Raw genomic sequence first — 13,746 nt, forward strand, 5'->3', positions numbered from 1 at the left:
TGTTGATACTCCGTTTACATCCAAAAAGTTAATTTTTTAAAACTAAATAAATGGGATGTTCGGTTCGAACCAACGTCTGTATAAACCAACGGGATTGTGATTTTATTTTGGATTGATTTGGATCTCAATATATATTATATTAATTGATTATGATTATTATAATAATTAAAATGAGAAATGGACTATTTGTTAAGCTGTTAGTGATTTACTACTACTGTTGTACAGAACTCTGCTTCTCATCGCACCCAGTTCTCTTCTCTCACTCAAACACCAACCACAAAAATTAAAATCAAAATCAAAATCAAAACTAACAAAAAAAAAAAAAAAAACCTTTAATTCAATTCTTAACCTTTCTTCCTTCATTATTTCTTTCATCTCTTTCACACCATTCTCATTCTCTTCATGGCTTCTTCACTTACCTCTCCTCTCTGCACGTGGCTTGTTGCTGCTTGCATGTCAGTCACGTGTGACTCTCACTCTTCTCAATCTCATCGTTCTCGTCGTCGCAGCAGGAACAACCACCTTAATCTCTCTTCTCCCAATCGAATGTCCCGTTCTGGTAATTTCACACTTTTTTCCATTAATTACTCAATTTTCATTTCATTTTATTATTTTAAGTTTATTCGTTAATTCTGATGTTTATTTTTATAATTAATTTTTATATCATGATGAATTTTCAGTTAGTTATTTTGAAACAATAAGCATTTGATTTTAGATTTTTCCTTGTTTCTGTATCAGCTTTGTTTATTCATTTCTGTAAATATGCTTGTTGTTTTAATTTATTAATTTGCTTATTAGTTATATCTATATATGAAGCATAGACACCTGACACGACACTGACACGTCCACCACGTCGACATGGTAATATTCTGAGAAAGTCAATTATTTGAATGTAGTCACTTGTGTTGTGTCGGTCATCGGACACGTCTTTGATCAGAGGTGTCGGTGCTCCAGGGTATATAGTTGATTTAAATATGATTTTAGTCTATCCAACTATAGCGTTATTTGGTTTTAGTTTTGTAAGTTTTTTTTGTTTTGTTTAGATTCAGTTCTTGAAAAAATTTGTTGATTTTAGTCTTTGACGTTAGCTTATTGGGTCACGTGGCGTGATTTTGTTGGGCTAGATATAACATCTGGGATTAAAAGCAACAATTTTTGAATTTATAGGGATTGAATCTAAACAAAAATATTTACAAGGACTAAAATAAAAAATTAAAATTAATTGCAAGGAACATAATCATACTTAAATTTATAGTTTGATTGGTTGGATTCATGGAACATAAATATGGTTGGTTAGTACTCAGAACTTCAGAGATAAGGACTTGTAACCTCCTGGTTGTTTGAATTAATTAGTTAGTTAGATAATTAATTTTATTATTATTGACTATTTGTTTTGTTTTCTTCTTGTAATGTAGTCATTTAAAGTTTTCATTTTGTAGTACTATAACTATTTTGCAATTTTCATCTGAAGTAAAAAGTTTAAACTACAGTTTTACCCCCTCTTACCATATCATGATTGTATGTTAAAAGTTGATTGTATTTTTCATTTTGGGGGAAAACGTTTGAAATTTTTGAAGGATACAAGATATATAATTTCCGGCAGAGATTACATATAAAGCATTGACACGGACACAAACACCAGACATGACTATAGCATGTGGACAATGTAACAAACCATCTGTCTAGGTGTCCAATACCGGACACGTCTTAAATATGAAGTGTTGGTGTTACGTAAGAGACTAGTGCATGAGTGGTCTTGCTTTAGGAATGTAAATTTAGTCATTGGATATGCATGCATGTTTTGTGACTTGGTATGTTTTGTTCAATGTCATGTATCTATTGTGATCAACTTATCATTCTAAGTACATGTTTGCTTTCATATGATATATGTTTTGAAGCATCTTTTTTCTTAGGTTTATGGTGACATAATTTACTTAAACCTAGGCGTATTCTTAGCCATTGATTGCATTCTCTACTATAATTTATCGTGCACCTTTAAGATTATGATTCCTTGGCTATTAAAATTGCATATCTATCACTTCTTTCTGAATGGTTGGAGCTATGTATTCACTTTATTGTAAGGTTGTTTGCAATTTGCATTGCTTTCTTGAATGTTTAGTAGGAATGACCTCCAAAGTTGTGCTGATGTTGGAGGAAGCCAGATTTGACTCATGATTTACTGTTTAATGTCAATTGTTGTTATAATAGTTACTTACCCATGCCGCACATTTTGTAAAATTTCAAGGTAAAGTAATGGCTGTAGCTTTGGATTCTGCTCAAGAAGTTACAACAACAAAAAAACCTCCTATAGAGCAAAGACGAGTAGTTGTGACGGGTATGGGTGTGGTCACACCACTTGGTCATGATCCAGATGTCTTTTACAATAATCTACTTGATGGTGTTAGTGGGATAAGCGAGATTAATGGTTTTGATTGTGCACAATATCCAACGGTAAACAATATTTCTTCCAAAGTTCATTCATATCCGTTGCCTTTTGTAGCTTTTTGATCTTAAGTATTCTCTGTTTCCAGAGGATTGCTGGGGAGATCAAATCTTTCTCAACTGAAGGCTTTGTAGCTCCAAAGTTTTCAAAGAGGATGGATAAATTTATGCTGTATCTGCTAACAGCTGGAAAAAAAGCCTTGGTCAATGCTGGAATTACTGAAGAAGTAATGGATGAGTTAGATAAAACAAAATGTGGTGTTTTGATTGGCTCCGGAATGGGTGGAATGCAGGTAATCACTCTCTTGAATTTTTAGATTATGCTTTAGCACATTGAGAGAAGAGACAGTTGTCCCATTCAGCAGTTTACTTTATATTTAGATGAAGCATAATAACATTTGTTTGTAGGAAGGTGTTATTGTTAGTAATAAGCCTCCTAGGGGCAGAAGTTATATAATACTAGTAAATTGTTTACTTAATATATTATAAACTAGTAACTGTTACACGTGCAGTAACTCATCTGCAGAACTTTTATGTAACTGCTATAGGGAGTTAGTGTTATAAATAAAGATGCAGAGGAAAAGAAGAGAATTCGGTTATTTGGATAAAGGATTGGTAGGGAGAGACCAATCTCTCTAATTCTTGGAAGGGAGAGACCTGAGACTCTCAGATTTCTTCGGAACCCATTGTAATTATATTATTAATTTGTATTTTGGTACCAGTTTCTATCACTTATCTCCTAAGCCCAAATGTATTGTACAATACATGTATGATACAACACAGATATGGAGATGAAGAAATTTTAAAAAATCAAGATACCAACACGACTGAGATATGTTTACGAAAAGTTATTTTTAAATACACAATGTTTGTAATGAGAAGTTCACATTGCTAATTGCGTATTTATACATAAACATGTCAATAGTCACTATATGATGATCACAATTATGTAGTTGTTACCATGACAATTATGTCAATAGTCAATAGTCACATGTTTGTTTTCATGTTCACAACCTATTCACCACGTATTAATTTGAAGACTTTAGTCGTAGGTTTGCAATGGGAGTGCATTTCGAAGTCCAATTGGCCACTGTTCCAAACATGATAGTTACATTACATATCTTTCCCCATTTATATCAGAATATACGCTTTCTGCTAGTATAGCCTAGATCCTGAGCTGGCTCATAGATCGTACGATTCTACTATACACAACCATGCTTCTGTGCAGTGATACAGCCAGGATCGCTGGAGGTGTGCAACATGGTCGAACTCGCGTCGCGAGTTTGAGGTGGGATTGTTTGGCAACGATCCTTGCTGAAATGGGTCGAGTATTCCTTCTTCCTCTTCCCTACGACAGCGTTTTGATACGTGTATCAGATACCATATAGAAAATGTATTTATATGTAATATAAATTATTAGTTATATATTCTACCATGTTTGTATTTGTGCCGCCACCAATAGTGACTCCATTTTTGAGATCCTACGTAGGATCGGGTGGGGGTGAAAGATCGTATCCGGATTTGTGTCGGAAAAACATACAATTTTGTGTCTGTGATTAGTATGATGTAGCAAAGATTTATCTTATCCGGATGTCAATTATGTTCTTAGATGGTAAGAAGTATTAGTGAAAATATTTTTTAAAAGAACTAAAGAATATATTAGATACTTTCTAGTTACAAATCTGGAAGTATTGGAGACGTGTATTGGTATTAGATACACGTCGGACACTTATAAATTTCCATTTTTGAAGTATTTGAGCTTCAGAGGTTATCTCTGCTGTCTTGTAAAATGAAATTACTATCAAATGTGATCCAAGATGGTGCAATAAGTCTTTAATATTATGTAAGTTGGTTGCTTTGATTTATTGACTATTTAGTTTCTGTTGTTTGTGCTGAACAGGTTTTTCATGATGCCATTGAAGCTTTACGAATCTCGTATAGAAAGATGAATCCTTTTTGTGTACCATTTGCAACAACAAATATGGGTTCTGCCATGCTTGCAATGGATCTGGTCTGTTTAAATAAATAAAATTAAAATCTAAGAACATATTATTGACTCCATAGATGTGTGCCTTGTTTTTTGTCTCAAGTTTCTGACAAAAGATTTTTCTTTTGAAAATTGTAGGGGTGGATGGGCCCAAATTATTCGATCTCCACAGCGTGTGCTACAAGTAATTTTTGTATATTGAATGCTGCAAACCATATAATTAAAGGTGAAGCTGTAAGTATTCCACTTCAACATTTGCTTGTTGGATATCTCATTTTTTTCCCAACTATTTGTCTCTTATAAGAAGTTTTGGATAGCTATATGGTTATTTTATTGAACGACATTAAAAATTTGAGTTTACCTTTGCAGGACGTGATGCTTTGTGGTGGCTCAGATGCTGCTATAATACCAATTGGTATCCTATTTTTACGAAATCTTTTTGGCTTGCATGAAGTTATCTTGGCATCAATCAATGTAATATTAATCCAACAATCTTGGTGTAGGCTTGGGTGGCTTTGTAGCATGCAGGGCTCTCTCACAAAGAAATAATGATCCTACTAAAGCTTCACGCCCTTGGGATATTGTAATATTATGGATCTTTCTTGTTTTCTTTTCCCATTATTATTGCTAAGTTTTTATTAATCATTTTTGACGTTAATGAAAGTTGGACCCTGCAAAATGTTTTAAAAATTTCATGATATCCATAATTTGAAGTGGAAAAATCCTTGAGAAATGAAAAAGAGAAACTTTGGAGGCATCCAACTCAATAAACATTAGTGAAAAGCTCTACTCTATTCCTAAAATGAGCAAATTTGTCAGCACCTGCTCCAAAATCTAATTATATAAACAACTTAATTCTTGACGAAGTGACGGATGCATTAATTGCAAAGTACAAAGGATACTAAACAATTATAATGCTTGCAGTTTTGTTCCTTAGTCTTTCTTCTTATTCTTCACTTCTGTTGTTAACCATTAGCATACCTATGTGATATCACAGAACCGTGATGGATTTGTCATGGGTGAAGGGGCTGGAGTTTTGCTTTTAGAAGAGTTAGAGCATGCTAAGGTACTCTTATTTTATTCTAATAATTTAAAAATAAAACGCAATTCAACTTTACAGCATGATGTTGAATGTTAATGTGATGCTTATTTACCTAATTAATTGTCTATCCTGTCCTTCATTTTCTTTCAAAAGGCATAACACCACAGTGATGCATCCATTGTCACATTCCTTGTTAAAATCATGCTTCATGCTTATTGCCATAAGTACTTTATTATTTTTATTACATTACATTGTTTTGGCAAATCACATTCAATTAAGTGAACTAACTGATATTGACATCTAACTTTTTATATTTCAGAAAAGGGGAGCAACCATATATGCAGAGTTCCTTGGTGGAAGCTTCACCAGTGATGCTTATCATGTGACTGAGCCACGTCCTGATGGTAAAATGTTACATCTTCTTTAAGACCAATTCCTTTCGGATGATCTTAAAAACATAAATAGTTGGTAGGTTTTGTGAGAACTTTCGGAGATTGTAGACTAAGGCTCTATTTGATAAAAAGTAGCGGATGACAGATACATTAGCTAGTAGTAAAGAAGCTTATAGCCGATAACGTAGTTGATAGTGGATAAACTAACAAATTGAATTTGATGTGTTTGATATAAGTAGCGGTTGAACCAAAAGATGGATATAAAATGGCATTAAAAGATATTTTTAATTAAAATTTAATTTTTTTAATTAAGATAATAGACGGTAAAAGTGAAAAAACACTATAACCTTGTGGGAGAAGTACTGCTACTAAAAAAATTCTATTTTGATCATACAAGCTTATAAGCTATAAGCTATTGATTTTTCCTTGCCAAACTGAGTCTAATATGCTGATTCAATAATCTTATCCTGGGTCTCATAGTTCCTTCCCCCAAGTTTAAGGCCAGTAGGAGGGACCAATGAAGTCATGTCTTAGCCTGCGAAAGAATTACACCGATCTCCATCAATTGAAACAATGTCAACGAACTTGTAGATGTTATATTTAGGATTAGGAATAAAAACATTAGAGAGTTCAGTTGGGGTAGCACCTATAGTAGAAAAGATGGTGGAAAATAGGCTTAGGTGGTTTGGTTGGGCATGCAGAGAGAAGACCTGCAGCTTTTGTAGTAAGGAGAGTAGATCAGATGGAGGATAGTCAGATCATCAGAGGCAGAGGAAGACCTAGAAAAACTACAAGAGAAACTATAAGGAAAGACTTGGAGATTAATGAGTTGGATCAAAATATGGTCTATGATAGAACATTATGGCATAATTTGATCCATGTAGCTGACCCCACTTAGTGGGATAAGGCTTGGTTATTGTTGAGTCACGCCTTTCAAGTGCCAAGCCTTATTTAAATTGTTGGCTATGTGCTTAGTGCTTGGCGTGCGTCTAAGCTGATGAAAATATACTTCTTTAACAAGACATCTGATGAGGAGTTTTCAACACACATCATATGAGTGTCATATGGTTTCGGTGTTGGAAGTGTTAAACACAACGTCTTAAGAAGGAGATGTGGCTGTGCCTCATAAGAATGGGAAAAAAAAGGCTTGTTTGGAAGATTGTTTTCACCATAAAGACTGATGTTAGAAATTCTGTCTTATTTTCTTTCCGCCCCTAGCGGCCTTAATGGCGATATTTGGGTTCCCTTCATTGCAGCCACCAGCGCCTTCATTGTGCTGGGTGTGAGGGGGTGGGTTTAGTCTCACATCACCTAGAGATATGACTTAAGTAGTGTTTATAAACTTGGGTAGTCCTTACTTTACCATCCAGTGTTCTATGGTTGAGTTAAAGGCAACCCCAATACTAAGAACTGACCATGATTTTCTGTTTTGTTGTTGTCGAAGAACATATATCATGCCACATTTTTTTGGTTGACCGAAGAACTAAATATGTTTTCATAATTTTATTAATGGCAAAACAGAAAATCATGGTCAATTCTTAGTATTTTATTAATGGCAAAACTGTAATGATATAAGTATTTCTTTGCATATGTTTTTGTGTTCAATAGTGATTATTTATAATAAAAAATTTACCAAGACATATTTCCCCTGTTTTATGGCATCGTGTCATCTATCTAATTTGCGCCATTTAGTATGAAAAGGCTACTGCTGTTGCTATAGTAATTGTAATTGGTCTCAAATCCCTTCTTGCATATTGTATAAACTGTTTTCATGGTTATTTTGCTTGTTTTTTCTTCGTCTAGGATAATTACAGTGCGCAGTGATCATCATGTATTAGGCCGAGGCATGTTTTGTTAGAAAATAATTTATGTTGTCCTATTACTTTTTTGAAATGGATGCTAAAGCTTTTTGGTCAAAAGCATATTTTGTCACTTATAGTGATAGTTGTTATTTGTATCTTTACAAATTCTCAACATGATTGTAAATTTTTGCACACTTGTCATCTTATCTTCTTAACAACTATCGAAATGCAATTTCACATTGTCACTTTGACCATGATAATTTAGAGATTATGCCAACTACATCTTCCAAATGATTCCAAAGTAAAACATTTTGCCATCACATTCTTATAGGTTTTTAAATACACTTTGTTGACTGTACTGTACTGGGTGAGTATGTGAATCATGAATATCTGTAGATCTCTTAAAGAAAATTTGGTTCTGCATATCCCTGCAAATCATGTCTTGATTACGCTTGCACTTATGTTTCTCTATTCAACAACTACAGGGGCTGGTGTTATTCTTTGCATTGAAAAGGCATTAGCTAATTCTGGAATTTCAAAGGAGGACGTGAACTACATAAATGCACATGCCACATCCACACCTGCTGGAGATCTTAAGGAGTACCAGGCTTTGATTCATTGTTTTGGCCAAAATCCTGAAGTAAACTTTCTTTCATGTGTATTTATTACTATATTCTCCCTAATCACTGTAAAGGTAATTATAATTGTTTGCCCTTTTATTTCTTTCGATTTATGCTACAGCTAAAAGTGAATTCGACGAAGTCTATGATTGGTCATCTACTAGGAGCAGCTGGTGGTGTGGAAGCCGTTGCAACTATACAGGTGACAACAATTGTGGCACTTGTTTATGAATTTGTTCCAGTAACCTAAATGTTCTGACAAAAAAAATGAAGATTTTTGTTCTTTTTGTTTGACTTCATGTAGGCAATAAAGACAGGGTGGGTTCATCCTAATATCAATCTAGAAAACCCGGATGAAGCAGTGGTATGATACTTGTTGCACCATTCTCTCCTATGTTTCAAAATGTGTTGTGTCCTACCACCTCCGTCCCTTATTATAAGCTTTTATGTTTTCACATATATCAAGAAAAGTAGGGAGTGTATTTAATGTGTAAATTTTGTTTATGGATGTTCCTAAACTACCCTTTTATGTATAGTTGTGTCTAGCTTTGACTTTTCATCACCCAAGATAAACTTATACTCCCTCCGTCCCTAATTGTAAGACCATTTATAAAAAATGCTTTGTCCCTAAATATAAGACCATCTACCAATTTCTAGATGCATTTATTACATTTTTTTTTTTCAATTATACTTATTAATCCTATCAATATATCTTGAAATATGAAAAGTTAACATTCTATACACTGGGGGCAATTTAGTAATAGTCACATACATCTGCGACAAATTTATTACTCCAACAACATTTCTTAATACCCGTGATTGTTGTAAGACGGTCTTATAAAAAGGGATGGAGGGAGTAGTATTAATAAGGGGTTTATTTAAAAAAGTAATAATAAAATTTTCTAGTAATTTGAAACTGAACTTATATTTAGGTTTTCTTTTTCCTTTAAAAAATGGCTTATCATGAGGGACAGAGGTAGTATCATTTATGGGGTTCATTATAGTTATCTAATTTGTTTAATTGAAAACAAAAACCAGGACACCAATGTGCTTGTGGGATCAAAGAAAGAGAGACTGGACATTAAGGCAGGCTTGTCTAATTCATTTGGTTTTGGTGGCCACAATTCTTCAATCATTTTTGCCCCTTTTAAGTGAAACAGATTTTTGACCAAGCGTTTACCTTCCTATCATCATTAACAAGGTATTTGGAGTTTCGAGAACATATTCCCTTTGTTCCTTTTCTGATCCATCTTAAGGTTCTGTTTGGATTGACTTATTTGAACCTATCTATTGTCATAAGCTAAACTCGTAAGGCTGTTCGGGAGAGCTTATGAAAACAGCATATGACATGTTCATGTGCTGTTTTCAGCTTTATTTCCATAGTCTCTCCATGATAGCTTATGAAAATAGTTTATAGCTTATATGAAAACAGTTTAACTTTATTTTATCTTTTGTTATAAAAATAGCTAATACATAAGCACTTACATGATAAACACCTGTGCTATAAAACACTTAGTTAAGATGTTTATCCAAACATGGCTTATGTCTTTTTTATCTTGCAGTTGCTGAGTAACCAAGCAATGTGTAGCATTTGCATATTCTTACTACTCCTGTGCTGGAGTGAAAACGCCTGTGTTGTGGATTGCTTACTTGGATGAACAATATGTTCCAAAACACTGATGAGATGACCGTCTAGATTCCGAACTTACAGAGATTGTTTGGTGCTCCTGGTGAGATAGAATTGAGTTTATCAGCTGCTGAAAAAATATCCTGTCGGACGATGAATCACTAGAGTAGGTTTTGACACTGATGTAGCCGTTATACAATCAATCACTTGATGGGGAACAACATGGTCATTGTTTAATTGCCATATTAAAGGAGAAAATGTGGATCAAATTAACTGTTGTTTTTTGAGCTGACAAAAGATTAGGTGACATTTTCATTGAAATTTATGCCTGAGGTTGATTTCAGTTTAAGTAGTATCTTGTCTTTTGCTACGTGCAACTGGCCACCAGATTATTTTAATATAATCTGAAGATATGTGATAGCAGGGGCTATTAGATTAGATCTTTGTTGTACTTGTACTTAGTGGCCAACATTTGAAACCTACAAATGTTATTTTTTGTGTCCTCTATATTGTTCTAGCCTTTTTAGTGGCCAACATTTGAACATATAGAAGTAGACATTGATGATTTATTTTTTTTGTTTGACAAAAGATCGATGTTTTAATCTTTAATATATTTGTCAACTTACTTTAAATGGTGGGGATAGAGCTGTCAAAATGGGTTAACTTGATTTTCAAAACAAAATATAAAGAAACAGAAATATGAAATGATTACTGTGATCTTTAATTTTTGAGTGTTCATTTTCCCATCTTGCTGCCTTCTCACGCGCCGCAAAAATTCTAAAAATACCCCTGGTTCGGATTTTATTTTTCGAACCAGATTGTTAGTTCTTTCTGGAAACTAAAATTCGGAAAATTACGATATGAAATTTTTGTGTCTTTCTTTGATGTCAAGGGTCTCTGTTGACCGTTATATAATCCTCACATAAGCTGCAATGCAATTGCAGGGGTTGTATGAATGGTCAACAATGACCATGACACCACAAACACCTAAAAATTACCTAAAAAACTAATTTTTTTTTAAGAAAATGTAAGAAAGGAGGTGAAGTGAAGAATGAAGGAAATTGTTGAAGATCCAAGCCTTTTTATAGCCTTAAATCAATCATAGGTCACAAGTACAGTCAAATAAAACGTGTTCCACAATCAAAACCGTTCAAAAATGCATTAAAACTCCACTAACCGTCCAAACCTTTGATGAAACGCCATCGTCCAAAATGAACTGAGGGGTTCCAGATTTTATATTCCGGAATGCATGAAGTTTGTCTGGATTATAAAATCCGAACTGCATCACACCCTGTATTTGGAGCCTTTTCGTGGCAAATGGCTTGGAAAAATATAAAACAAAGGTGCATAACATAAATAAAAACAACATAAGACAAATAAACAGTTAAAAAAACCATAATAACAGAAATGATGAATCTTTTGGGAAGGTGTTCGAAGAGGAGCTTTTGAACTTGATTCTGTCGGCTTGCCAACTGACATGTTACAATCAGTAGGCCGACATGATCGAGTTCATAATAATCTCTTCTTTGGAGTTAGATCTATAACATAATGAAGAAAGGCAAGGTGTTTCAAGAGGATTTCTTTGAGTTAGATCCTGCTCTCTTGCCAAATGACTTATTCATCTGGCAGGAAGTAAGATCTAACTCATAGAAACCTCTTGATGTTCATATATGTAGATCAAGTTCAGAAGCTTTATATCTATCCATCTATCTATATATTTTTGGCAGCATGCTGAAGATTTTCATAATGTCATCAAATAGAGAGCAATCTATTTGCGATAGCATTAGAAAGATCTTCAGCACAATGACAAAAATTTGCATGGTTTCTTTGGTGTGTTTGTGTGTTTTTTTATGGAGAATGAAGATGAAATCTGAAAACGCTTATTTATAGAGGTTTATGGTTGTTGTGGACAACAAAAACTGTCGGTGCAATGTGGACCTCACAAAAGAATCATATGCTAAGGCAGTCCGGATTTTGTAATTCGGATTGTACTTACATCCTTAAAACGTGAGTTGAATTCGGTCTGTTTTAGTGTTTAAATGAACATCTTTGACGTAAATTAAAACATAATCAAAGTTTAAATAATATATATATTATTTAAAATATAATGCAACAACTTAATTTAACAAAATATAACTAACACGTAATTAAAACAACATAAAACACGCGATTAATTAAAACATAGCACATTATAATGGATCATCTAAACTAACTTCTTCCTCTGGTCCCTCCAGTAGAGCCCTGATCTCTTCGTAGTTCCTGGACCGGATCAAACTTTTTCGAATTTGTTCAGCATATCTAACCAACAAAGCATCCAACTCGATTAGTCATCTAGTACTGTGCTGACCAAAGACAGAGAACATGGTTCTCACGTCGTCGTAGTTCGTGAGTTTCATTCGGTTGAATCGAAGAGATCCGGCTGAGTCGGACAATGGACATCAATATTCAACATCAACCACCCTCCTCCTGTCTTTGTGGTTGAGTTGACGGTTGATTTGATCCAACTCATCCTTCATCCCGGAGAGGGTGACATCGTCGCAAATCCTAAACAGATTGGGTGGTTTTCCCCCGTTGTAGTAGACTGCAGCTATCTTGGTGTTCGGATCAAAGTCAGGGAATTCCATGATTTTTATTATGGTGTAGTTACTTGTAATGAAAACAGGGATCCCTATTTATAGAGTTATCTGGGCGTTGTGGACCACATAAACTGTCAGTGCAATGTGGGCAACACAAAAGAACCCAATGCTGAAGCTTTCCAGATTATAAAATCCGAACCAACCCTCACCCTACAAAAAGTGTCAAGTTTTCCTTTGTTTCACCCAGGATCATATTTATTCAGATTATATAATCCGGAAACCATGTATACTCCGGATTATATAATCCGAACTGCATTATTTTCTTTTAGGCGGTGGTCTGCACCACATAGAACACGTTTTTCAAACGTTTTGGACGGTGGTCAAGTCAAAAAACGTGTTTTTAGACGTTTTTGGACTTCATTACTGCCTTGAAATCGTTTTTTTTTACCTTCCTTCCCTATAAATAGGCTTCGACACTTCACAATTTATAACACCAACATCTCCCACCCTCTTCTCCTCTTCCTTCTACAACCATGTGTTTCCATCGTTGGTTTTTCATAGAAAGAGGCCTCTTTGGAAATTTTCAGGGATTGTATGAACAATCAATGGGGATGGAACCGCGCTGCAAAGAAGTGTGGGGGTCGTGTTGGTCAGTCTGGGTGTGAAGTTGGTCTGTCTGGGTGTCATATTGACCATCATGGTCTCTTGTTCCCTAGAGGCCCTTGTGCCCTCGCCAACATTGGTTTCTTCTTCCCATCCCCCCTATTTCCTCTCCCTCTGTTTCCCCTCCAACAGTGGCTGGAGCCACTGGTATAGCTTACCCCCTCCCCCTCCCTCTTCTTAGGCTCTTAGGAGATTAGAAATAGTCTTAGAAATTCTTATGTAATAAGCTTCAAATGCTTCAACATTATTGTAATGTAATATTCATATATTAATAAAATGAGATAAAATGAGTTGCTTTATCTTTTTATTTCTATTTTATATTTTTATTTGCATTTATTTTACGAATTTGAAAGCTTAAAATAAATAAAAAAATCTGGAAAAAGACCACTCCAGATTTTAAAATCCGGAAAACACTACCAATCTAATTCGGATAACCTCATTTTAGGGGTTCCTCATTTCAGCGTGTAATTAATTGGTGAAAATAAAAGATCAAAAGTAAATTTAAGTTTTTTTTTTTTTTTTTTTTATAGAAAAGAAAGATTCATATTTCTCACGCGTCGAAACTCGAAAGGAGAGAAATAGTTTCTCTAATTAG

The 13,746-nt window shown here is 34.4% G+C and overlaps 1 protein-coding gene across 1 annotated transcript; it reads left to right on the forward strand.

The window, feature by feature from the left end:
- Positions 1–210: 210 nt before the first annotated feature.
- LOC25486549 (3-oxoacyl-[acyl-carrier-protein] synthase II, chloroplastic) lies at positions 211–10,500 on the forward strand. The gene is made up of 14 exons (XM_013608139.3): positions 211–559; positions 2,246–2,451; positions 2,532–2,735; positions 4,343–4,453; positions 4,568–4,663; positions 4,799–4,844; positions 4,933–5,012; positions 5,427–5,495; positions 5,791–5,875; positions 8,151–8,305; positions 8,407–8,487; positions 8,590–8,649; positions 9,324–9,486; positions 9,848–10,500. The coding sequence occupies exons 1-13, from the start codon at positions 403–405 to the stop codon at positions 9,438–9,440; spliced, it is 1,467 nt and encodes a 488-aa protein (XP_013463593.1). The 5' UTR covers positions 211–402; the 3' UTR covers positions 9,441–9,486; positions 9,848–10,500.
- Positions 10,501–13,746: the final 3,246 nt, after the last annotated feature.

Source organism: Medicago truncatula, chromosome 2 (assembly GCF_003473485.1).
Source record: "Medicago truncatula cultivar Jemalong A17 chromosome 2, MtrunA17r5.0-ANR, whole genome shotgun sequence".
NCBI lineage: Eukaryota > Viridiplantae > Streptophyta > Magnoliopsida > Fabales > Fabaceae > Medicago > Medicago truncatula.

What these genes read in the sequence shown, in the direction of transcription:
- LOC25486549 (XM_013608139.3), top strand. Translation starts at nt 403, where the DNA reads ATGGCTTCTTCACTTACCTCTCCTCTCTGCACGTGGCTTGTTGCTGCT. An exon ending in CCATGCTTGCAATGGATCTG is followed by an intron (nt 4,454 to 4,567) that starts GTCTGTTTAAAT and finishes TGAAAATTGTAG; the next exon opens with GGGTGGATGGGCCCAAATTA. An exon ending in GACTGAGCCACGTCCTGATG is followed by an intron (nt 5,876 to 8,150) that starts GTAAAATGTTAC and finishes CAACAACTACAG; the next exon opens with GGGCTGGTGTTATTCTTTGC.